This window comes from Tamandua tetradactyla, chromosome 2 (assembly GCF_023851605.1).
Source record: "Tamandua tetradactyla isolate mTamTet1 chromosome 2, mTamTet1.pri, whole genome shotgun sequence".
Classification (NCBI taxonomy): Eukaryota; Metazoa; Chordata; class Mammalia; order Pilosa; family Myrmecophagidae; genus Tamandua; species Tamandua tetradactyla.
In genome coordinates this window covers 214,322,857-214,347,936 of record NC_135328.1, presented here as the reverse complement: position 1 = coordinate 214,347,936, position 25,080 = coordinate 214,322,857, and the positions used below count along the sequence as shown (strand labels likewise).

At 41.8% G+C, this 25,080-nt stretch overlaps 1 protein-coding gene across 1 annotated transcript; it reads right to left on the bottom strand.

Moving 5' to 3' along the window:
- Positions 1-4,161: 4,161 nt before the first annotated feature.
- EXOSC10 (exosome component 10) lies at positions 4,162-25,080 on the bottom strand. The gene is made up of 25 exons (XM_077151320.1): positions 24,922-25,080; positions 23,667-23,803; positions 22,837-22,960; positions 21,565-21,669; positions 21,068-21,233; positions 20,765-20,879; positions 19,619-19,694; positions 19,296-19,406; positions 18,945-19,088; positions 18,121-18,311; positions 16,916-17,072; positions 16,595-16,743; positions 16,370-16,420; positions 15,305-15,416; positions 13,959-14,009; positions 13,716-13,794; positions 13,510-13,619; positions 10,420-10,515; positions 10,076-10,150; positions 8,801-8,891; positions 7,237-7,310; positions 6,455-6,626; positions 5,618-5,679; positions 4,990-5,066; positions 4,162-4,298 (listed from the first exon to the last, which is right to left on the bottom strand). The coding sequence occupies exons 1-25, from the start codon at positions 25,030-25,032 to the stop codon at positions 4,268-4,270; spliced, it is 2,667 nt and encodes an 888-aa protein (XP_077007435.1). The 5' UTR covers positions 25,033-25,080; the 3' UTR covers positions 4,162-4,267.

The window sequence follows — 25,080 nt, the reverse complement described above, 5'->3', positions numbered from 1 at the left end:
CGATTTAGCCATTTTTTCTGTGGATTCGCTGAGCGATCAACCTATGGCTGCTGAATAGGAAAGTTTTTCCTAATTGGTTTCTAAATTTACCAGCAGTGTTCCGGAAGAGGCCGGCACATTCGTATTCAACACCAAAAATGACTGGCGCGCGATTTTTTGACAAACTGGGTCTTGCTCCTTCAAGGGTGGGCGGGAAATGTGCTTTCTGTTTTTATGGAAATGTCAAGGAACTTCTCGGAATCACATTAAGAATGCTAATTGCGAAACATTAAATGCTAATTGCTCTTACGCACTTCGAATGGCAAGGAAGGGAGAGGAAACTGGTATGAGCTACTTGGTGACATGTCAGAGGTGTTTTTGTAGCTCTCTTTTTTTTTTGACTGACATTTTGCAGCCTCCACTTGGAGGTGTGGAGCATGTTCTTGTGTCTAAACCGAGGTGAATAGCGATATTGTTTATCAGTGAGTGCAAGCCTCAGGTCTTGCAGCACTAGAGTGCCTTATTTGACTTTATGCTCCTTTAAAGGAAGGTAAGGAAGGCAGTTAAAGAATTTCTAGGAGACAGCCCCTCTGTTACTGATACAGGACCCCATATCATTCCGGAGAACAGATAACATAGAGGATGAGAGAACAGTATTGACTGGATCAAACCCTGTACTTGGGTCAAAGTGTTCCCATCACACCCTGTTCTCCACCAAGGCATTTACTCCTGAGTTGTAACTGCCTATGTATCCTGAGCCAGACCAGCCTCCAGGAGGCTGGGGGAGGGCAGGCTCTGCAGACAGCAGGCTCTGGACACTCACAGTCTGAGGGAATGCGGGAGGCAGGACGCTGGTCCTTAGGGAGCCAGTTGTGTTGGCTTTCTTCCAGGCACAGCACAGGGGAAAGTGGAGGATCAAGTCCATCCCCTCCTCCTCCAAGTTAAACAAAGCTGTTCTTCTCAAATGGGAAGGACCATAAATGACATCCTTCGTCTTCCTGTAAAGGAACTGTGGTCTCAGCAAGTGGGGCCTCTAAGGCTGGGGTAGATAGTATTAATTCAAACTGTTCGGGGCTTAAAGAAAACAAAGGCCCAGTATAAACTACAGACAGAAAAGCTCCCAGATGTGTAGCACCATGAGCCCAGAAAGGCCACCCAACGTCAAACCACAAGGAGGAAAAATTGTGGTCTTGTCAGAAGTAGTCACTAATGCACAGTTCGGTCAGTCACAATTGGCGTTGAAAATAAGGAGGGAGAAAACCAAGTTAGCAGCATTACAAGGCTTCCCCACGTTTCAACCAATATGATTTAAAATTTTTATAAAGCAATATTGTCTAGTGGGGAAACTATCCTAACTATCTAAGAAGTGTGGATAGCTTATAACGGGAGGAGAGGGTTAAGGAGGGGCGTGGTCTCTCACCCAGGCAATGGTTTGAATGGGGTTGCACAGGCGTATGTACCTATCTCTGGAGACAACTGCTTGCAGTTAGTAGTGAGAGTCATTTTCTAAGCATAGTGTTCAGCCAGCCAGACAGCTGTGGTTGTGCGTGGGGACAAATTTGGCCATTACAGGTGTTACTGGGTTGAAAACGCCATGGCAGGCTGCCTCAGGGACCAGTAACAGCAGCACTGAGTCCTTGAGTAAAGAACCCTTCTGCTCCTCAGTTCTCCTTCCAGCCTGCAAGCCAGTTGACCCTGCCAGGTTACTCTTTCCAAAGCACATCTGTCACATCAGTCACGGTTCAGAAACACTTCCTCACTGGCTTAAACAAGCCCTTCCATAAACTTGTCCCATCCTCCTTGATCCTCGAAGCTCCTTTCAGATGAAACTATGGCTGTTCTGCAAACACTCCCAAGGCTTCTATCCCTACTTCAGAGCTTTCAGGTCCCTGCACCAGTGAAATTTCAAAAACACATCTGGGGATTGGCATTGGGTTGGCAATGTTTTATTTTCAAGAAAGAATATTTAGAGAGACACCAGTTCACTGCCTTTGCTCATCAACTTTTTAAATAAAAAAGTTGTGTGTGTGTGGGGGGGATTGTCACAAAGAAAAAGGACAGGAATAGGGACTTATTTTAACTTTATGGGAAACTTAGCACATTATCTTCATTGCTCTCGAACCAGCAGTAAGCCCACTGGGCCTGCTAAGCAAGTTCTGGAACTTGCTTTAGCTTACAAGGGTGGTTCTTGAAGGTGAGCATGCAGAGATGACCCTGGACACTTGTTAGAAACAGGTTGCTGGGCTCTCTGCCCTCAGGCTCTGAGCGGGCAGGCCTGGGAAGAGGCCTGGTGTTTGGCCTTTCTGACAAGCTCCCAGATGGTGTCTATCCAAGGACCACACCTGAATTGAGCAGCAGTGGCTCACAAAGTTCTTTCCTAACTCTTCCAGGTCCACCCAAATGACTCTTTTAGGAAACCTCTGTGGGATGTCCTCAGTAGAAAGTAATTTCTCACTTTTCCAAATTTCCATGTATTTGTTATTATATAGCACTTTGGCAGAGAATGCTTTTTGTCCCTTACTGTTCGTTCTTTTAAAATTCTGACTTTTTAGCTGGGCACACAGATGAAATAATGACATTTCTCACCTCTTGCTGTGGTTTTGTGATATGACCTATCACAAATTCTGGCTAATGGGGAGCTGAAATAGACAGTATCTACCACTGAACCACCCGTGGACCCCAGACAGTGTCCATTTAATGGGTGTGATTTTCTCCTCCCGGCTGGCTGGAATGGGGGTGTAATGGATGGACACCTGGATTCATGAGGTGGAAGCCACATGTTCAAATGGAGGATGGGACCACAATAGATGGGAGTCTTAATTTCTGATGATCATGGCCACTACACTAGCTCTGAACTAGGTTTACAAGAGAGGAAAAAAATACGGATGGTTTGGCTTTTCTGCCATCAACTAGGCTACTCTAATACAAACCCTTGTCTACCTTAGGACATGCCTTCTTCTCTGAAGTTCTGATTTGGGAGCTCTCCGATAGCAGAGTAATGTTTGATTTCACCTTGCAGTACCCCACTGTTGATGCAAGAGCATCAACACAGCCCTCTCAATCATTTGTGAGGTTAAAAAAAAAATTCCTAGAGTGTTTATGAAAACAAAAATAATGGCATTAATCTCTGCTTTCTTGATTTACTAGCTCATCTCAGTATCAAAACCAAATGGAATGGTTCAGTGGTAGAATGCTCGCCTTCCATGCAAGAGACCCAGGTTTGATTCCCAGACCATGCACCACCACCCCACCCCCCAAAAAAACACAAAAAACAAAACTGAATGGAATTCAAAGAAATAATCAGAGATTGGGTTAAATACTTATATAAAAGAACTTCAGGGTGGGCCACGGTGGCTCAGCAGGCAGAGTCTTGCCTGCCATGCCGGAGACCCGGGTTCGATTCCCGGTGCCTGCCCATGAGGAAAAAAAAGAACTTCAATTGTGTGCAATTTAGAACAGTACAAAATTGGAAACCTAAATAGGCTTAATAATGATAATTTGAGAAATGAGAAGTATCAATAATATGAACTTTTTTGTTTTTTCATAATATGACTTTTAAGATGAAAAATGAGAAAAATTAAAAAAAATTTATATACATGCTTACAAAAAAGCTGATAAGATAATATAAAAATATTAAAGACTGTCTCTCTGCATGGTAGTATTACAGAGATTTAATTTTCCTCTTTGTCTTTTTCTCTGTTCTTTTCTTTGATCATTATTACTTTTATAATCAGGACAAATAAAAAGTTTTTTTTTTTTTTTTAAATGACGGCAAGGGAGAGAGAGAGAGAGAGAACAGACAGGAACCCCAGAGGCCAGTCTGCCCTGGAGCGCTCTACCAGCTCCTCTTCCCAACAAGGTTTTTTTACCATTTGGCTTCAAATTATTTTGAAGGTAGGTGGAGGCAGTAAAATGATCCACAGAACTCTCTCTTTACCTGGAGAGTCCAATGAGACATTCTCCTTGCCTTGCTGCCGCAGCCCTTTGCTGAGTCACAGGAGGTTCTCCTGCATTCCTCCTCTGGGAGGAATTTTCTGGATTTCTCCAGAAATCACGGCAACCTCCAAGGGCACACTTACCTTTGTCCACAGACAGTGGAAGATGGAATCTGAACAGGATGGGATCTGTCCTTCCTTGCCAGGGCAGTGGTGGCAGCAAAAGAAAAGTCAAGAACCAGCTTCCTTTCAGTAAGAATTATTTTTAATGGTTTAAAAATAAGTCTGTACAAAATTCGCACCACCATTCGGTGCTTGGGTCCACTGAGGGTTGCCGAGGGTCTCTTTCAACACTATCTCTTTGGCCAATTATGCCTGAAACCTCTGCAAAGACAACGTGAAGATAAGAGTCACCTCTGCCAGTCTGGCCGGATGTCTGCTCTCAGCTGAGGTGTACACAATGTAGACATTAAGGACATGGAAGTGAGAGCGAAGGGTCTTGTTCGTGGGGTCATGGAGAGCTAAGCTGCACAGTAGTGCTTCCCCCGGTTCCTGCAGAGAAGAACGGGGGCCAGAGCAGCTGCGTACCCAGGCAGGGCTGCCTGTTCTGACCAAAAGAAGGTAGGCCCGTTCTTCATAGCACCTCCAGCGGCAAGTCTCAAGACCTCAAGGTCTGCTCTAAGGATTAGGATTTCATGCTTTTAAGGAAAAAATCCTTAAGCAAAAAACAACAATCTACATTTGCTTATTGATTTTTTTCTTATTCCTAAGAACAAAACTGATGTAGGAAAACCTCAAACCCATTTGTTCTGGGGTGACCCCAGGAAACTACGGTAACAGGAGAAAAGTCGGAGTGACTAGACTGGAATGCAGTGACAGGCTACGGGATGTGTGGCATGAAGTGATTTGCTTTCCCTCCTCACAGCTCAGTTTTTGGAATGATGAAGAGGGCTTTGGATGTGGCAGGGCTCTCTGTAAGTCTTTCTAACTGAAGAGTTCTGAGCTGCTCTTTCCCAGCTCCTCCCCGGGGGGTGGTCCTGGGCCTCCAGGGGCCCTGTTGGCCCTCTACACGTACCTGTCGGACTTTCCACTTGGAAAAGACATGCTCTTATTTCCTGTTGGCTGTTTAAATTTTTTGGCTGCCACGCATTTCTGCAAAGATAAGAAACCATTTGAGCTGGGTACCAACCCTGACGACACGATACACAGGAGAATACACATGAGTTCCGATGGCCTGTCAAAGACTCCAGCACCACTACTGGTTTCTTGGTAACTGGGCATTTCTGTGTTTCTGACAGCAAAAGCATTAGAACGAGCAACAAAAGAGGAGGGCTCCAGGTGCCTCTCTCCACATGCCATGCTTCCAGCCACATTCAGCTCTGACTGGTACCAACACCCACGTGGGGCAAATGCAGGCTTGTGCTGGCACCAAAGGGAGTGTCTGTGGCCTGCGGCTATAACTTCCATGGTAGCAAACACAGACAAATGCCCTAGTACACCTCATAACAGTTTTTACAGTCTTTTTTTGTCTTCATTGCTGGAATAGTTAACAGGTATGGTCTGTACTTGGGAAGAAATGAGGTAAGGGAAAAGATATGCAAAGGAAAAGAAATTCCTAGATGGACCCATCTTCTGAGCAATGAAAGATACAGAAATAAATAAGCCCCAGGGACATGCTGAAATTCTCCAGTTATATTTCTCACCTTGCCAGACTGGGTCTGCTTATTTGGATCAAACTGGGAAGAAGGTTTGGATTTGCTGTTTCCTAAAAGGTGAGAGAAGAGAGATGGTGGTGGTCATGTGAGCCGATGCACGTGGCAGGCACACCACTGGGCTGGATGCACAGCGACATTCAGGACGTCCTGGCTATCGGTCTGCTGCCACCTTCACGGTGAGGCACTTAGGGCTGCTGAAAACCGACAGATCAATTTTCCAGTAGGTAAGGGCAGCTTTATCTGTCTTGGGAGGTCAGGGGCAGGAGGCTAAAGTTCTGGCAACTTTTACCCCAGGGGAATCTGCTTGGGGTTGTGTGCCTGGTGATACCACTGTCAGTAATGTGGGCTCTGAGGCCATGTGCCTGCAGGAGGGACTGCTGTGTGGACTGTGACAGGGGTCAGGAATGCCCTTTGCAGCCCATTCAAAGTAGATGGGCTCTCACAGGCTAAGAAACCAGGAAGCTGCATCTCATGGGCATTAGATCTTATCAATAAACAAAATCTCTACTCTGTGTGTCTGTGAAATTTGTGTTTCTGGGCACAACTTGTTATTGTGAGGAAAAAAGGGTGCCACGGCCACAATGGCTGACAGCTGGCTACACCACCGCAGCGAGTGGACGCTGAAGCTGCGCTGGGAGGAGCTGGGGGAGAGGGGCCTTGTTTCTATGTCACTGCTGTTTCTTTGGATTGTTCCAATAATTCCTGCTTAGTGCTGTGTCTTAGCCAGGGCTTAATCTGAGCCTAAGTCACACTCTTCCTTCACTCTCCAGGTTCCTCCCATCTAACCCGGCCAGACATTCCTTACAAGCATGGTTCCATTCTCACCAGCAAAAGCCTTGAAATCTGACTTGCTGTAGTCATAAGGGGTGAAATCTTTTTCTGGTGCATCGGCATCCTTTGGCTTCTTGGAAATTTTGAGTCGTTTCTTTTCTTGCTTCTGTTCTGTGGTCTTTGGGTCACTTGTTGTGCGCTCTCGCTTCTTAGCAGCATTTTCTAGCTGTATATTTAACAGGCCCAAAGGAAAGAAGCATGAAATCATGGGGGGGGGGGAGGGGGGATGGTCCTGCCTGCCTCTGACGTTAGCATACTGTGAGGGATGCAGCTGCCTACTGTGGGGTAAAAACCGATGCAGTGATGGGAAAGGAAGAGTGGCTGAGATTCTGGAGAGTCCTGGAACTTAAGAATAAACATAGTCACACTAGTATCAGTGAGAACTCAAAAGTTCTTAGCTGAAAAATGACATCGGGCCATTTACAAAAGCCAGGGGTTAAGTATTCCAGAGGACTTCTGGGGCAGGAGAGCACAAAAAACTTAAAAGGGCAGAGTGGCTTCACTGTCATGAGCTTCCATACCTTGGCTACGACTGCAGACACGTGGTAGGGTGTATTCACCATAAACACAGTGGAGGAAATTGTTTAAAGAATTATATCAACTTTTCTTGAGTGGAAAGAGGCAGGGATTAATTGACAAGCCAAAATGAATTGGAAAGAAGGAAGCATTTTATCTGAAGCCCAGAGTAAGAACACCTAAGGTATTACAAGAAAACCCTGACCATCTCCAAGGGCACCTGGTTTTTCAAAAGAAAAAACTAAGAAGCCAGCACCTACCGCTGCCTGCTGTCGGACAGAGATGGCCTGCTCCACCGGTGCTTTGTGTTCTTCCTTGGCTTCTTCCTGGGCAGCTGCAAAAGGAGACTGTCTACAGAGCTGCTGAATCCCAAGGCCCATTTTCATCCTCATGCACTCTGATTCATCACTGGCAGCTATCACAGCCGATTATCCCTCCACTCTTGAGCCGCTTTCCTCCCTGGCTTCCAGGTCCCACTCTCCTCTGTTCTTGTACCCCACAGAGTGCTCCTCTCTCCTTGGCTGGCTCCTCCCCATCTCCCTAGTCTGCAGGATAGGGTGCCTCAGGGCTACTCCCAGATGCTCCTCTCTTCCTCACCTGCACTGCGAGTCTGATGCCTCCAGCCTGTTTTTTGCATATGAACCTGGACTCATGTATCTACCAACCTGCTTGACTATTCTGTGAGGGTGTTTCCTTAGGCGCTTAACCATAACCCAACAAGGACCAGAACTAAAACCTCTTCCCCCTCCAACCGGACCTTTCTTCAGAATCATTCAGCTGAAGGCAACTCCATTTCCTAGCTGCTTGGACAAAACCTTCCTGCACTACACCCAGCTCTTCCTCAAATGCTGACAGCTTCTCTTACAGGACACATCTCACCACCTCCTCTGGTGCCATCACCTCTCACTTGGATTACTCTAATATCCCTAACTAGTCTCCCTAACCTTGCTCTTGACAATCCAAGATCAGCACTTTTGAAAGTAATTTTTTAAAAAAATTTTGAGTTGTTTTAATGCACGAAAAAGAATATCCCAGAACCAGAACAAGTATCGACTATTAACGATGAAGCACTATATAAAGGAGATCCTGCCCCCTGAATATAGTGTAAAAAGACATGAATGGAGGTGAACACTTAAGCACTAAGTGCAAACCTTAAGGTTGTATACAACATTTATAAATGGCTTATTATAGCTATATTTTCATAACGATGTGTATGACATTTATATTTGTTGGAAAGATGCTTTTGACTCAAGAGTTGAACAAAAGTGCTGAAAATAGTGCATTTGGATGATTTTTTGAAAAATTTAAGTCACTTCATGTCATTGTTCTGCTCAGACCCCGACAAAGCTTCCCAACTCATTGAAGTACAAGCCAAAGGCCTTACATGGGCCCCGTTTGCTCTCCTTCCTCATCCCCTTCCAGTCTGTTTCAGCCACAATGGCCTCCTTGCGATTCCTTGGGTCGCCAAGCAAGCTTCCACCTTGGGGCCTCTAGACTCACTGTGCCACTGGTCTGGTACACTCTCTCTAGACAGCTGCAGATCTCTGCTCAAGAGTGCTGGTTAACAGTCTACCTTCTCTGACCAGCACACACACAGAGCAACCATGCTCTCTGCCCCCAACCCAAGAGCTCCCTGTTCCTTTTCTGCATCATGCCTACTGCATCGGACAGTATACACATTAGAGGGTGAGCCCCAGAGGGTAGGGCTGTGTCTGTTTTGTTTCTATTTGACATTTTGTTAAATGGCTGAAAAAATACAGTGTGATGTATAAGGGTTGTTCTTTAACAAAAACATGGGCTAAGTTTACGGGAAGTGAAAGCTACCTGTTTGCTCAGCTGCTTTCTTCTTTGCAGTTTCTTTAGATTCTTTTGGTACCTGTACCTGGTTTTTTGCCAGCTTCCAACGGTTGCTGATCTATAATGAAAATAAAACAAAAAAACCTTCAAAACTCAGCCACCTAAGCATGCCTTATTTTTTAATGATGTAATGTGGGCCATGTTAACCTATTAACTACATATATTCTAAATCCAAACCTAAGGACACACAAAATATAATCTCACTCTGGATTTATAAAGTACATTATTAAGAAGGACACAGTACAACTGTATTCCAGGCACATCCCATTCAGTCTCTTTAAGAGGCCTGGGAGAAAGGTGTTATCATCAACTTAGAGATGAGGAAACAAGGTCCGAGAGGCTAAATAACTTGTCCCAGGGAATGCAGTTAGCAAATGGCAGAGCTGGGGTTCAAGCCAGGACTTTTGTAATTTTCATGTACTTCTTTTGACAGATGCTGTGCTACCCAGTGACACTGGAACATGTCTAGGTGACACTACACATAAGCATGGTGAAGGCTGTAAGTTGTTCAATGTGCCACCACCAGTGGGGGAAAAGGAGAGAAGGCAAAAGCCCCCACCTGACTTCCCATTTCTCAAAATAGCAGGACAGCATTTTTGGCCCAATTCTTGGCTGTCTAATTAGAGTGGTGCTGACGGACAGAGGGAGCCAGTGCACTCATTTGATAGTGTATTTCCTGCGGGCAGGAAGGAGGCTTTTCATGTTAGACAGCTAACATGCTGGCTCTCAGGAAGATCTCATGGGGACCCAGGTGAGGTACACTCTTACTCTTATTCACAACCCTATTAAAAACAAACCAAATAACATACGACAGTGTTTTAAATTTAAAATTTAAGAACTTTAAAGTAACATACATTTATAAAATTGCACCAAGCTGCACACTTAATATCTGTGCACTTTACGGTATGTAAATCAAACCTCAATTAAAAACAAAACAAAAAACTGTTTCTTAAAAGGTTTCCAGACACCACTGAAAACCTGATTGAAGTTCTGGACCCTCTCCCTGGAAAAACTGCAGATATAGAAATTAAAAAAAAAAGCACTGCTATGAAATGTTTTTTGCATTCCTGTTGGGGGGGTGAGGTGGGAGGAGTGGTGGCGGGTTTCACAGATTATCTGGGGCCTCATCTAAGAACAAACCTGGTTCAAACAGTTCAAGTCCCCTTTTCATCCTTCAAGGGATTCTGAAAACTCTTAGGAAAGGTGACAAATCTACTTATTTCATCAAAAATCTCTACTTACTTCATAGATTTTCGATGATGGATCAAACTTTGCTGCCTGAGAGATGTGAGCATGGTGCTCTAGTGAAGGCAGATACTAGAAAAAATGGAAACAGTCATTATAGGCTGTAAGAACTGGAATCTGTGCTCAGAGTTCAGGGGCAATCAGGTGGAATATTCTTGCTGGTTTCACCTCAGAAGAGTTCAACTCAAAGTTTTAGTCTTACCAGGGCCAACTGACACCCACTGTTCTCAAAGCCTCCTCTTTCCAAAGCCTTACAGCTTTCTTTTCCAGGTAAAAGGCAGTTGGAGCTGCAGAAAATCTGCATATTCTACCTGTACTTAACATACGCACTTACTGCTTACCATCCTGAATGGGTTTTCAAAGGACTCCATTATGTTCTGGGCCTTTTTTTGTGCAACTGTTAATGGACCCTTTCCATTTTCTTCAGCACTAGGTTCCTATGGGGACAGAGAAGACATAAAATCATCACTTACAACCATGATCATTTTGTGACATGAAGCAAGAAGAATAATTGAGAGGATATAATAGTAGCAGTAGTAATAGTGGATAGTGTTTCTTTTTTCTTTTTTTTAATATTTTTATTGAGACAACTTCATGAACATATAGTTCATCTAAACTATACAATCAGTGGCTCACAATATCATCACATAGTTGTGTATTCATCACATGATCATTTTTAGAACATTTGCATCACTCCAGAAAAAGAAATAAAAAGAAAAAAGAAAAAAATATATCTCATACCCCTTTCCTCCCTCTCATTGACCACTAGTATTGCAATTTACCCAATTTTTTTTTTAACCCCTTACCCCCCTATTTATTTATTTTTTGTCCTTATTTTTTTATTCTTGTGTTCATACCCTGGATAAAGGGAGCATTAGCCACAAGGTTTTCACAATCACATGTTCACATTGTAAAAGCTATATGTTATACTATTGTCTTAAAAAAAATCAAAGCTACTCAATAGGCTGAGCCCCCAATCTTGGGGTTTGTTCATATGAAATTCAACCCCACAAAGGATAGGTCAGGCCTATTTAAAATTAGGCCTAAGAGTCACCCCAAGATAACCTCTTTCGTTGCTCAGATGTGGCCTCTCTCTCCAGCCAACACAACAAGCAAACTCACTGCCCCACCCCCCCAACTATGTGGGACATGACTCCCAAGGGTGTGGACCTTCCTGGCAACGTGGGACAGAAATCCTAGAATAAGCTGAGACTCAGCATCAAGAGATTGAGAAAACCTTCTTGACCAAAAGGGGGAAGAGTGAAATGAGACAAAATAAAGTGCCAATGGCTAAGAGATTCCAGAGTCAAGAGGTTATCCTGGAGGTTATTCTTATGCATTAAATAGTTATCACCTTGTTAGTCAAGATGTAATGGAGAGGCTGGAGGGAATTGCCTGAAAATGTAGAGCTGTGTTCCAATAGCCATGTTTCTTGAAGATGATTGTATAATGATATAGCTTTCACAATATGACTGTGTGATTGTGAAAACCTTGTGTCTGATGCTCCTTTTGTCTACCTTGTCAACAGACGAGTAAAACATATGGAATAAAGATGAATAATAGGGGGAACAAATGTTAAAATAAATTTAGCTAGAAATGCTAGTGATCAATGAAAGGAAGGGGTAAGGGGGAATGGTATGTATGAATTTTTTTCTGTTGTCTTTATTTCTTTTTCTGAATTAATGCAAATGTTCTAAGAAATGATCATGATGAAGAATATGCAACTATGTGACGATATTATGAGTTACTGATTATATATGTTGAATGGAATGATCATAAATTAAGAATGTTTGTGTTTGTTTGTTGTTATATTTTAAAAAAAAAATCAAGGCTACTGGGTGGCTGGTGTTTCTGGAGCCCTCACTCCTGTGTATCACACCCCTATGTCTGTCCCAGCACAGAGGAAGGGATTCACCACATGTTTGCTGCATGGAGGAATTCTCACTGCATCCTTCTATGCCCCCAAGGATTGTGACATTATTCTGTCTTACAGATCAGGAAATCAAGGTTTAGACCTGGAGGTCTTAAGCTACGACTTACCTGAAATTTAAAATTATAAACCTTACCACGTGATAAGTGATGTTTTACAACAGAATGTTGCTTTCGGCTGGGTTCATAAAATTTGAGCTATGATCTTGCTTAATTTGGGGTTTTATACCCTTGCAAACAGAGTACAGGGAGATTACAGCCTCCTTTAGACTAAACACGATGCTTCCATACGAAGGCAGCCGAAAGTTTATGTGAACATTCTTAGCTGCTGAAGCACGCTGGTGGCTCACAGCAACACCACTGTTACACAAAGCTCCCAGGTTTCTTCTTCCACTAACTGCTAAAGAAGACCTAGTCTGAATTTATGTAATTAAATTAAAAGAGAAAGTTAAATCCAAGGTAGCACATTTTGAAGGTGGTATTTCACCTTGTCGGATTTGGCCCTGTGTGATGGAATGGCTGTGTAATTTGATCCTCTAACCTACTGTTTCTATAATTTGAAAATTTGTTAAGCTTGATACCTGCCTTTATCAGAGAAGGATATTATTCTTACTTCTCTTTCTCAGTTCTTTCTACCTGAAACTATGATTTTTCCTTTCTATAAACCCGTTGTTCTTCTTGGTATTCAGCTTTATCTGTGTATTTTCCTCTTATCCCTGGCCATTTCAGTATTCATCAGTCCTGACCAAGAAATGCACCCTGGTCTTCTTTTTGCAAGGAATGACAGTTCAAATGGCTGGTAGAAACAAGAAGCCTAACAGGAAGGACAAAACAGAAGGCCTGACACAACCCAGTGCCCACCTGGGACAAAGGCCCCCACCAGTTTAGCCACACTGGGTCCCCAGAATGAAGGGAGTCCCTAACTATCATGATTCAGCCTCCATTCTGGGATGGAAACAAGTTTTTACATGCTCACTAGTGCTTACATATCCTGCTCTTCATTTCCTCTAATAAGCCACAGTGTAGAGAAATGCTTTCCAACATTTTCTTTTTTTTTTTTTTCCACTAAAAGCAAATGCAAATGGTGATGGTGTTAGGAAGGAATACAAAGCACATACTCTATAATAGTTCATCAGGAGAGATAGCTCCCTCCATCCTTTCTGGGATCAAAATGAAACATCCTGATGGTGGCTACTTTTCTGTTTAAATGTCAATATAGCCAATGCTCACCTCCTTTTTAGGCTTTAGTGAGTATCAAGATGTCACTTCCCTTGAGGATTTCTCCACAAGTTCACAAAAGTATTCTCCGTCACCTCTCACAGACCAACTCCTCCAGAGTGGCCAAGGCTACCTTGCTGACCAGTGATTCCCACTGCTGCTGCGTTTTTCTCTTAGCATTTGTCTCAAAGCATATGCAGCACTCCCAGCAGACAGTTTGTTTGACAAACCCAAGAAATCCCCATGAGCCAAAATCACTTCAAGGAAGTTTCCGCATTACTTACATTGAATAAGGTGATGACAGCAGTTGTGATAAGGCATATGGTATCCATTGAGGGTTCCTCTTCTTTTCGGTCATGGAAGAGGCTTGCCTGTTTCTGAACTGGCACAGGTCCTATAGGTACAGAAGTCATTGTGGTCAAAGCCTATGGATTTTATACAAGACAGTTTTTCAGCCTCTTGCAGGAACCCAGAGGGTGCCTGACATTACCATTGATTGGGGTGAGAGCAAAGCCTTCTGGGGAAGCATGGGAACAGTCATGAGGTCCAAAGAGAACATTCTCCAATCTCTGCATCAAAAAATAAGCCAAACAGGTTGGCATGAAAAACTTGCACACACATCAGTAGCTTTCCTCCTGTAGCTAGGCACTGGCCTCTAGCACAGAGGTTTATTCTACACTGGCTTTCACCCACATCTTCCCCCAAAGAAGAGACAACAAATACAGCACTCTACCTCAGGAACGGGCAGTGGGCTGTTCTTCTTTCCTACAGATGAAACTTCAGACTGAAGAGAAAAAAAGAGAAAATCTGAGGAAAGCTGCTGAAACAAGATGACTGACTCATAGTTTTACCCCAGCACTAGACTGTGTTCCTTTAGTGGGCTGTGTGTTTCTCAAGGAACCAGAGATTTTCTTTTATTCCTTCATTCCTTCGAGTGCTTGGTACCTACAGGTGCCAAATAGTTATTTGTAGTGTGAAATAATAAAGCCCTCTAGTGTGACTAAACTAATACAGGATTCCAAAGGGCTTGAAAGCAATTCTTCTCTAATAACCAAGGCTTCTCTCTTTATGTGAAGAAACTATGGAGCTAAGAAAGACATTTTAAAACAAAAACTGCCCATATGTTTATCCTCAGAATCTCTTCTGGGGGCTTATTTTTGGTCTTCCTGGATCAATCTTTCAAAAAGTTATAAACAGGACTTATCGTATGCTAATATCACTACTGAGTCCACATCTTTAAAACTGTTCCTGTAAAACACAAATAACAGGCAAATTTATATCCACATGCCTGTACTCCACATGTAAGAGCACATGGACACCAAGAGATGCTATTGTACTTGTACTTCTGCACACACATCTACTCCTACAGATACTGTATCTGCAGTTCCAGCTGGGTACCCCAATTTCATCTAAATTTGGCATCTCCTTCACAAAATCAGCTCTTTCTGAATTCCCTGTTTATACCTACTTCTCCCATATTTTCCTAGTCACCTAAGCTTTAAATCTGGGGGACCTGCCTTTGCCTCCAACATGCCCACCTCCAAGTGTCCTTCAGACAATACCTCTAAGTATGCAGCCCAGTTCTCAAAAATAAACAGCAATCATTTTCACCATCTATTACTAAATACTGTTGAGTTTTTCTTATGATTATGTCTCCTGCACCTTCCTTTCCTTTCCATTTCTGTGAGCACCACACTGATTTGGGGCTCTGTTACTTCACATCTCGACCCCTGTAGGCTTCCAAAATGGTCTTCCTTTGCTGTAATTTCCACTCCATTTTATTTTGTTATATTATAATTGAATCAGAATAACAGCTAGTTGGCCCATTCACTAGATATTACTTGCTATTAATCATCAAAGATAATAAAAATAAGAAGGATGAATTTTAACTTTTGACTATCATAAAGGAAAAGCAGCTAAATCTAAGAAGACAGATCCACAGGATTTTCTAATCTGTATTATTTCCTCGAGTTTTTTTAGAATGGAGAACAGCTCATATGCATAGGAGAAGAGAAAGGAGTAAGATGCTAAAAGGAAGAACAGGCCTACTGATCTGAGGCCCTTTGTAGAAAAGCTTACTTTGAGCAGGGGCATCTCTCGAGCTTGTTGGACTAAAAGATGCATTTCGTTGATCTGCTGCCGTACAAGAGGTGGAACCGGGTTACAGCAAGCTATGATGCCCTGAGGTTCCCTGAAGACAAGTAAGAACACACTTAATTCATTACTTAGAAACACAGCCCTTATGGCTTCCAGACAAGAAAAACATCAGGCAAAGCTAGAATAGTACAGCTAAACTGAAGACTAAGGAAACACATTCATCTCTGATTACAGAAGAGTAATGATCTGCCAGCCCAGGCCAACTCCTTCTACGTGTGCTCTTTGCTATACAGAGCTGGACGGAGACTCCTTCCAGTGTGTGACTCCTGCAAATGGGAAAAGCTCAAAATTTCTATCAGAGCTTTGTGAATTCTGCATTGGGGTGAATGACGGATTATGAATTTTGATTTTTGGTGTAATATACTAATTAACATTATTACACATTTAAAATTAGGGGTGGAATAAAAATAAATAATAGGGGGAACAAATGTTAAAATAAATTTAGTTTGAAATGCTATTGATCAATGAAAGGGAGGGGTAAGGGGTATGGTATATATACACTTTTTTTTCTGTTTTCAGTTTATTTCTTTTTCTGAATAGATGCAAATGTTCTAAGAAATGATTATGATGATGAATATGCAACTACGTGATGATATTGTGAATTACTGATTATACACGTAGAACGGAATGATCAAAATAGGAATGTTTGCATTTGCTTTGTGTTCTTTGGTATTTAAAAAAAAATAGGGGTGGCTTAATTTGGGAGAAAGTACAAATAAGAGAACTTGAGACATTTTCCTTCTTATGATGTCGGCTCAGAGACTTAAAATGGACCTAATTTAAGTAAGGCCAAACCACTGAATTGGTTCCAACTCAGAAGTTTTATTTCTTATATGGCAGTCAGAGGGTAGAAATTCTCAATTCTTTGGACTTGCTAACTGTCTTAAATGACTAATAGTCTCTGAGTAGACAGGCTTGGATGACAACCTAATATTCAAGGACATGAAGCTACAGAGAAAGAAGATATCAATCAGCCCTTGTACTCACTTAGGCAGTTCTTCAGCTATCTTTAACATCATATGGTTTGGCAGGACATATCTGGAACAAAATACAATGGAATCACCTTAAATTCAGCCACCAAGTTCCACTGAATGCTATAACCCAGGAAAAAACATAATCAACTTCCACAGGGAAAACAAATTTTTTATTATTTTTTGTTACCAGACCTGCTCAGTCTAGAAGCAAGTACTCAAGGAATTTCTAATTCCTTACCCATAACTTTCATCTTCCTTACGGGCTGTTTTATCCCTCCAGGCAAACAGCAGCTGAAAGGCTGTCAACTGCTGTGTATTAAGATGTTTCTTTTGCTTTCTATATAGTTCAAGGTAGGACTCATCCGTGAAGATAGGTTTGATGAATTTCTGCAAAATGTTAGAAATATTCAAAATCAATGGAATCACCATTGTGCTCTGGGCTCTTTAACAGGTTTGGATCTAGTCATAAATATAAAGAGCAAAGATAAAAACCAGCACTGAATCCAAAACAAAGAGCCTGAGAGAGTGTCAGGGGTGTATGACTCTGAGGAAGTTTTACCTTAAGGCAGATATCCCGGCTCCGCTGCCAGACCACCTGCAGCTGAACCGGCTGATCGCCGGCCCGCTCCCACAGTTCCAGCTTCATTTTATCGTAAATGTAAAGCAGGTAATGAGTGTCATCTCGGGCGTAGTTGAGCATTTCCTCAGGCAGTGGTCTAGAAATGCAACAGAGAAATTGTTTCACTGATTTCCCCCAAGGGTGGTACTTTAATTTGTCTACACTGTGGGTGCTAAGATGTTCTTGGACCGTTTTGATATCAAAGATTATTTCACAGCCAATACTATAGTTCTATCAACAATTTCTGTTGAACTTAATATGACAAACTACTGTTGTAACACCTGGGTGGAAAGCGAGGCAGTGTGATGAAGATGTTACAAATAAGAGCACTGAAGTCCTGAGTTTGAATCTTAGCTTCAGATAGCTGTCCTCAGACAAGTTCCTTAACCTTTCTGAGCTCATTCTGTTTACCTGCAAAACAGGAACAAGGTATTTCACAGGGTGCTGAGAGGATGGCACAGGACAACAACCTAAAGCACTAAGCTCATGCTTGGCACATGGTAAGGCTTCAAGAACAGGGAGCGGGCTTGAAGATTTATCAATTTTCATCTTATGTTCAGACTTCATTACCTTCTCTTTAGAAATGTGACATGCAGAATTGGATAAAGGTTGGTGGAATCTTCATGCAATAGCTGCAACCTCAGAGAGGCAGCTAGCCATTTGAAAGAATCAAGCTGAGAAACTTCCAGAAAGTGTGGCAGGACTCTGTTACGACTTTATACTACAGTAAACACTTACCATAAAGCTAAAGAAACCATGTATTTTAAAATTCTCTCATAATTACAGGAGATAATCTTGCACAGATATAAGTAACCATCCCTGTTAAGGTCATCAGAATTTGAAACAAGAGACTGGCATGGGCAAATAGTGTCATGGCAAACTTTTCAACTACTACTTCCATGACACTCAGAGTCACAGAATCAGCTCAACACAAACTCTACTTTATCATCCTGAAACATGCCATTGCTCTTATGTGCTTCTGAAAACAGCTGCAGAAAAGCCTTGCCCCAGTCAACTCAAGATTCAAGTTGACTCGAATCTTGTTACAGCCTGAACACAAGTCTCCATGGATGAGAGGTTAAGGAACAATCATGCTTTGTTCTCCCATCCATATTTCCCCATCAAGTGCACACAAGTAAACTGACCGTATTCGCCAATCTGCCAGCTGGTATTGCTTGTTTGACTCCACACTGCAGTAGAGTTTCAGCAGATGATCGAGTGAGTGCCTGCCCAGGTTAAGAAGACGCGCTGCTTGATGGGTATCAAACATATTTACTACGTACAACCCAAAATCTTTCTGTAGCCATTCTATGTCTGAGTCAGCACCATGGAAAACCTGAAAATAAAACCAAAGTCATGGGTGGGCAACGGTGGCTTGGTGGCAGAGTTCTCGACTGCCATGCCAGAGACCCGGGTTCATTTCCCAGTGCCTGCCCACGTAAAAAAAAAAAAGTAAATAAATAAAACCAAAGTCATACAGTACACTGGTATAAGGCTATTTATGCTTGGAATTTAACTTTGCCTCTAGGTTATTAGAATATTGGTACTAGAAGCCAGTATGAAGATTAAGATGTGTTTAGTTTTAAATGCTGCTTTTAATATGGGCCCATAGCTTTCTATACTCCTAATTGCAAGCTCTTAAAGTCTGAAGCTGCTAGCAGCCAATGATACTCAAGAAAGCAGCTCTAATAGCTTCAAGTATAGTCATTAAGTTCAATCTTGATGGCTTGGGCTTGATGCAGTAGTCATTAAAATGATTCAACATTTTTTTCTGGAAGGTAACGAGCGAAGTCTTAGCTTTTCTGTTAGAGCTTTAAACATAAAAGTAGTTCAGCATGCGATATCCTAGTATAGGAAATGATTATTATTTCTCACAACTTTATTGGGTCTGTGTTGAAATAATGACAGAACAAACTGAAAACACTTAAATCTTGCATTCATATGCAAGAGTTGGAAAAGGCTGGCTGACCTTGACAATGGCTGGGTCTGTGAGGCTCTCATTTAGAATGTACATGTCACTTCGAAGCTCCAGGGTGTCAACAATGAAGTCTTCTGTTCGGGTGGAAATTTGCATCAGGCAGGTCAGTCCTAGGAAGCTCCGATAAGAGTGGTGCTAAAACATTGAAAGGGAGAGAGAATAGGGAAGAAAAAGGATTTTATTAGGATTTTACTATTTTTGAAAAGTCAGCTACAGAGCAAAGTTATATAATTTTTATTTAAAATATGTTAAAAATAGTATTTATTTTATTAATTTTATTCTTTTTGATTAGGTGAACTCATAAAAAATGTCAAAGTTTCACTCAAAGTCATTAAAAGTTACCTCCAAATCAATAGCAAATTCTTTACAAGTCAATAATTTTTCATTGAGTTCCACAAGTTCATCCAGAGAGGATATAAAATGGCAGGGTGTTTCTTCTACAGGTCTATACATCTGGACCAAAAAAGTACAGTTAGAATACAGAGGAACAGTGAATATTCCTCACTGAAGTACAAAATGAATTACGAGGTGGAGAAATGACTCAAAGTCACAACCTTCTACTTAAAGATGTTTAAGGAAAGTCAAAATTACACCAACTAATCCCCTTACTTGATTCTTCCTGGGCTATTCAGACACCATCCTTGAAACTACAATTTCATACTGACCTGGGGTTGTGGCTTATGAAGGACTGAATCTGGTGGAGTAAAGTGATCTAGTTCATATTGATAAGGATGTGCAAACCTGAATAAATAAAACAAAAGGAAAATCTTTTGATTAATTCCATGATTCAGAGGAAAAACAACTGCTCTGACCTGATCTGTTAAAAACATGGTCATTAAAAGACCACGGTGAAAATATCTTTTCTTTATTAAGAGCATATTATTCCAATGATACAGTTCAAGTATATCAAACAAATCAGGTGATACCTGTTCATCCTTAGAGTACAATTTAAAAACTATTCATTTAGAAGGGTTTGAGCACTTATTTACCCAATCCTGTATGACTGGTATTGTAGATGATATTACAATGAGAAATATATAAATCCTTATGGTTGGGAATAACAAATCTATGAAGTAAGAGAAGATGGGCAAATGTTTCAGTTGATTACGTAATAAATATTTTATTTGTTCTGTTTCCCTATCACGTAACATAAAAATACCACGTCTAATAGGATCTCTGGAGGGCAAGGCCACCTTTAATTATTTTCATTTTTCTAGTACTTAGCTTGGGGTCCCGCATGTAAAGTGGAATGCTGAAGGAATAAGTGTTCAGAGACACTGGCTTAGAGTAAAGGCCAATTTTAACAAGTTTTTACCACTTTTTTCTCACTCTACTTAGGGCCAAGTCCACTTATTTATGTTAAGTGAAGTTTTTCCAAGTTGCTTTTCTGCCAATGAAAAATGCTTTTTCCTTGTTGTATCCATTAATGCGTCTGACCTTACTGTCTGAGTGCCCCACTAACAAGTAAGGTATACTGGTATTGAGGAAAAATAATTTTACAAAAAACTAAGACTTAAACGTCTAGCCCTATGGGAAGTTAGACTCTCTAATTCTGTTTTTACATGTACAAACGGGGATGAAAGCAACTGTTACCTCTTGGTAAGGTAGCACAGTGAGGATTATGAGAGAGAATGCTGGTGCAGGCACTATGTCAACACAAACAGAAGCTTTTATTGACGGTAAGACCCATGTTAGGATAAGGTAAAAATCACCTTAGATTCTTGTTTTCATCTACACATTTTAAGGAAGTAAAAATGTGGCATAAAGATAAGCACTCCGAGTAGCAAGCTCAAACACAGGTAAACACTTACATGTCTTGCTCAACCTGCTGGGTTCTCTGCTGATGGATGAAATCTGCCAGGGCAGGTGGGACATCCAAGTCCTCAGGCCGATCCTGTGGGCACTCCCGCTTTTCTTTAGAGAGAGCTGGATACCCAAGCAGCGACAAAAATGCCATCATAAAAGAGACAGACATAATTGCTTCTTTTTCACTTAAGGAGGGATTAAGCGGCATCCTTTGAAGAAAGGAAGGCAGGAGGGAGACCTTTCCCCTTTACTTGTTTTTGCATGTGACTGAAAGCAAGACTTCCTTAGGCAGCGTACACACTACTTACCTTGAGGTAGGGGTTTCTGGGCATTGGGCTTGATGAAGATTTTAGGAAGAAATGGTGTGTTGGAATTGTCAATCTTCTCTCGAAACTTGAGCTGAGGTCGGATGATGTTTTTTGCGTGAAGGAGCCGGAAAGTTTCAGATTTTGCTTTTCTGCCATATTCTCCTGCCTGTGATGAAAAAATACAAACACTTTATAACACAGCAACTCAATGAATTAGAACAGCAAATTCCAACACATGTGATCAGTTTTCCAGGATGATGGGAGTATTCCAAGAGCTATTTATTTAAGACTATACATGTGGGAGCATGTGAGATTGGTAGATGCAAGGTGGAGAAGAGGGGGTAAGGAGGCTGTGTTTGTGCATGAGAACAAGCTAGAGGAGGCAGGGACCAGTTCTGCACCAACAAATAACAACAGAAATGCACACTGGAATGGGCAAATGTTCTATTATAAATCTGACATAAGGAGCTTTAGGTAATCTGAAACGAAGCCCTCACCTTCCGGTTCCAGCTGGAAACTATCGTTTTGGGGACCTGCATTCCTGCAGGGAGAATGGGCTGTTGATTTTTATTCACACCTGATGCTTCATCCAGTAAAATACCCTAGGAGGAAACAAGGTATTAGTTTATAGTCTTTTCTTTTCTTTCATGGTTACCAGAGTTAATCACCTACATTTTTTTTTGGTTGCATGGTCTGGGAATTGAAGCCGGGTCTCCCACGTGGCAGGCAAACATTCTACCATTGAACTACCTGTGCACCTTTATCTAAAATTTTAAATAAATACATTCAAAGAATTATGTATAAGAGAATATATACATCCAAGAGCAACATATGATGGGTGATTAGGGAGTACAGTTATTATGGAATGCAGAGTATTACTTGCTTAAAGACAGACCAAAAATCAGCTCCTACCAAACCCTGATTTACTCTCTCTACTGTTATGAATGGGGCTGAAAATTTAAATGGGATTCAATATGAGGTGACCGTTACAATAATTTAAATAATTAAAAACACCCCAGAAAGCATATATTAATTACAGAAGTATTTAGAATGAGGATGATGGTTGTCTTGATCTACTTTGTGCTATCAAAGCAGATGTGGACTATGAGTTTGGGCACCACAAATGAAAATGCACCAGATGATGGATCAGCAGTGACAGAACCTGAAATCACAAAATACAAAAAATAGCTGCAAGATCTGTGGACATTTAAACTATAGAAGATAGTTTTCATGGGACAGGAGAGCATAATTTCATATAGAAGATAGATTTCATGGGACAGGAGAGCATAATTTAAACATCTCCAGTATCATCCCATGGCTAAAGGTTAGATTTATTTTAGACAATCTCCGTGTATTTCTGTAAATAACATTCTGCTGTAGAATTGGGCATAAACAGATGGCAAGCTAGTCTGAATGATTAATATCTTCTTCCAATCCTGAGAGTCAAGGTAACGATAAGGTTTTCAATAACAAAGTAAAAATGATTAAATTTTTATTGGGTTGATAGAGAGGCTGCTTCTCTTGTAATACAAAGGTGGATTTTTAATCAGCACCTTAAAAGAGGCCTCTATGGGGCAGTAATAATTTGAAGTTATTCATACTTAGTTTTGTATAAAAAGAAACCACTGGTCAAAGGAAGGGAATGTTATTACCAGTAAGAAATTGTATATTTATTTCCTTATTTTCTAAGGTACTTGGATTGCTCTTTATTTTTAATCAGACAAAAACTCTTTGTTTGTTAGTTATCATAAGAATAAGAGAATACTCACCACTCTTTCCAGGATGACGTCATTAGCATCAACTAGGAGATCAAACTTATCCTCCAATTCAGTCACTTTGCTTCGATCCTTAATGCTGCTACGGCACCCATGGTACTGCATTACTCTGCTCATGCTGAGGGAGGGACACCCAGGTAAATGTGTGTACATTTATTTATTTGTTCACCATCTGGAAGAAAGCTCAAATGGCTTGGCTCAGGCTGTTCCCAATGCCTTTTCTTCAAATTAATAAAATCTGTACCGTTATGACAGTCTTCAAAGAAACAGCCAGTTGTGTGGCTTTGGGCAATTCCCTAAATTTAGCTAAGACTTACTTTCCTCATCTGTTAACCGAAGGGGCAGAAGAAATTTCTGATTTCTTTAAATTCCAAAAAAAGTATGATAGTATGTAAATAAATGTACATTACATTTACTTCATTCTTTTAACATGGCAAGTCTAAAGCAGTTTCTCCAACTCTTGTCATGCAAAGGGTAAACAAAATTAACGTTTGTACATTAACTGTCCTAATGTACTAGGTAGAAAGTTAATATGTGTGACTCTGCAAGTCATGGGACTAAGAAACCTGGATCTAAGTTTTCAAGGCCCATATTAATTCAGTTAAGCTCTGTTATGTATAAGTGCAAAAGTCAATACATTTTTTAAAAATTAAACTCAAAATTTACCAAATAACAATTTCCTAGTCCTCTTGGCTATTTTTTCACATTTTGTAGCACTTTATAAGCATGGAAGATTATGGTAAGGAAAAACAAATTTCAGGAAAAATCTACCTCTTTATTTTCATTTCTTTTATTAACTTGGGGAAAGAATGTATGGTACTTACCACTGAAGCAATCTGTCTCCCTGTGTTTCACAAAATGCCTGGAAGCCAGGAAAACTTCGGTAAAAATCATACTCATCACCAAACTGTGGTAGGCCCCCAGATGCCTTGGTAACTGCCACCACTGACCCAAGAGCAAACTGTCAAAAACCAGAAAAGAAGGCGTTTTAAACACAGATCCCCATCCACTTGGCAATCATGTCTTGAAGATCTACAACACATGGTACCTTATGTTAGATGCTAAAGATAGCCAATCTTCATCTCTCCAACAGATCTCCATTTAATACTGACTCTACTCTTTAGTCTACTAGGCCTTGAGGAGACAAGGCTGAACACAAAACCAAGGTTCGGACCATACATCTTGAAGAGTGGGGAGAGACAGAACAAATGGAAAATATGAAAAAAAATGAGACAGGAGGTGGAAAACGAGTCAACGTGGGGTATGTGGTGACTTGTGAGTGTGAACTCCACATGATCAAGACCTCAGTTAGTGGTCTGCGAGCTACTCAAGGCCAAACAAATAAAATTAATAAAAGTATCTACTACTAGTACATTAGATAATATGAATGGAATGGGGGGGTTAAGTAATATTAACTTCAAATTATGTTTCATGGCTGCATAAGAGGCATGCATGACGTGTTTAAACCTAGTTTTATTTTGCTCATCTTTAAGCTGCATTACACAAATAATTTAAATGGACCCTCTCTGTTCCTTCCAGGAGTTTCCAATCTATTCTGAGATATTGATAATTAGAAGAAAGACACTCGACGATAGCTGTATCTGGGCTTTGGGGATTACGTAGGGCTGGACGTCAGAAGAGGGAAGAAAGATCCCGCCGGTCGTGGGAAGGGGGGCCGCCGGGCAGACGTGGGAGGTGTAAAGCAGTCAAGTTCCCTCGGAGAGTTCGCCGGATGGTTCAGGCACGGGCGGGGGCGAGGTCGCCGAGGGCTGGAGACATCAGGGTGACGAGAGAGTTTTCCCCAAGGTGTGGAGAACGCTCTGCACAGTAAGGGCTGCAAGGCCTCAACTCGGGGAACGAGGGCTCTGGGAAATGGAGCGTCCCTCCGTTTCCTTGTCCGGGGCCCCATCTCCGGAGGAAGACACCCAAGAGACTCTGCCCAGCGAGGGGAGAGGCCCCTTGACCCGCCCTGGAGGCTCCGCTGCGGGACGCGCGCGTTGCCTGCCGCCTACAGGACCTGGGCCTGCTTCCGTCCGGCCTTGATCTGCTCCCGGTGCCTCCGAGGACTTACGAACTCACCTTCACGAAGCTGTCGGAGTCGGGGAAGCCGGGCAGCACCATCTCCTCGTCGGACTTGGTCGCGGTTGTCGCCGGCGGGGACCTAGGATCTCGGGGACTGGGAGGCGCCATGTTTGCGGACTTTACGGCGCTTCTCGCGAGAGTGTCACGCGCCAACGC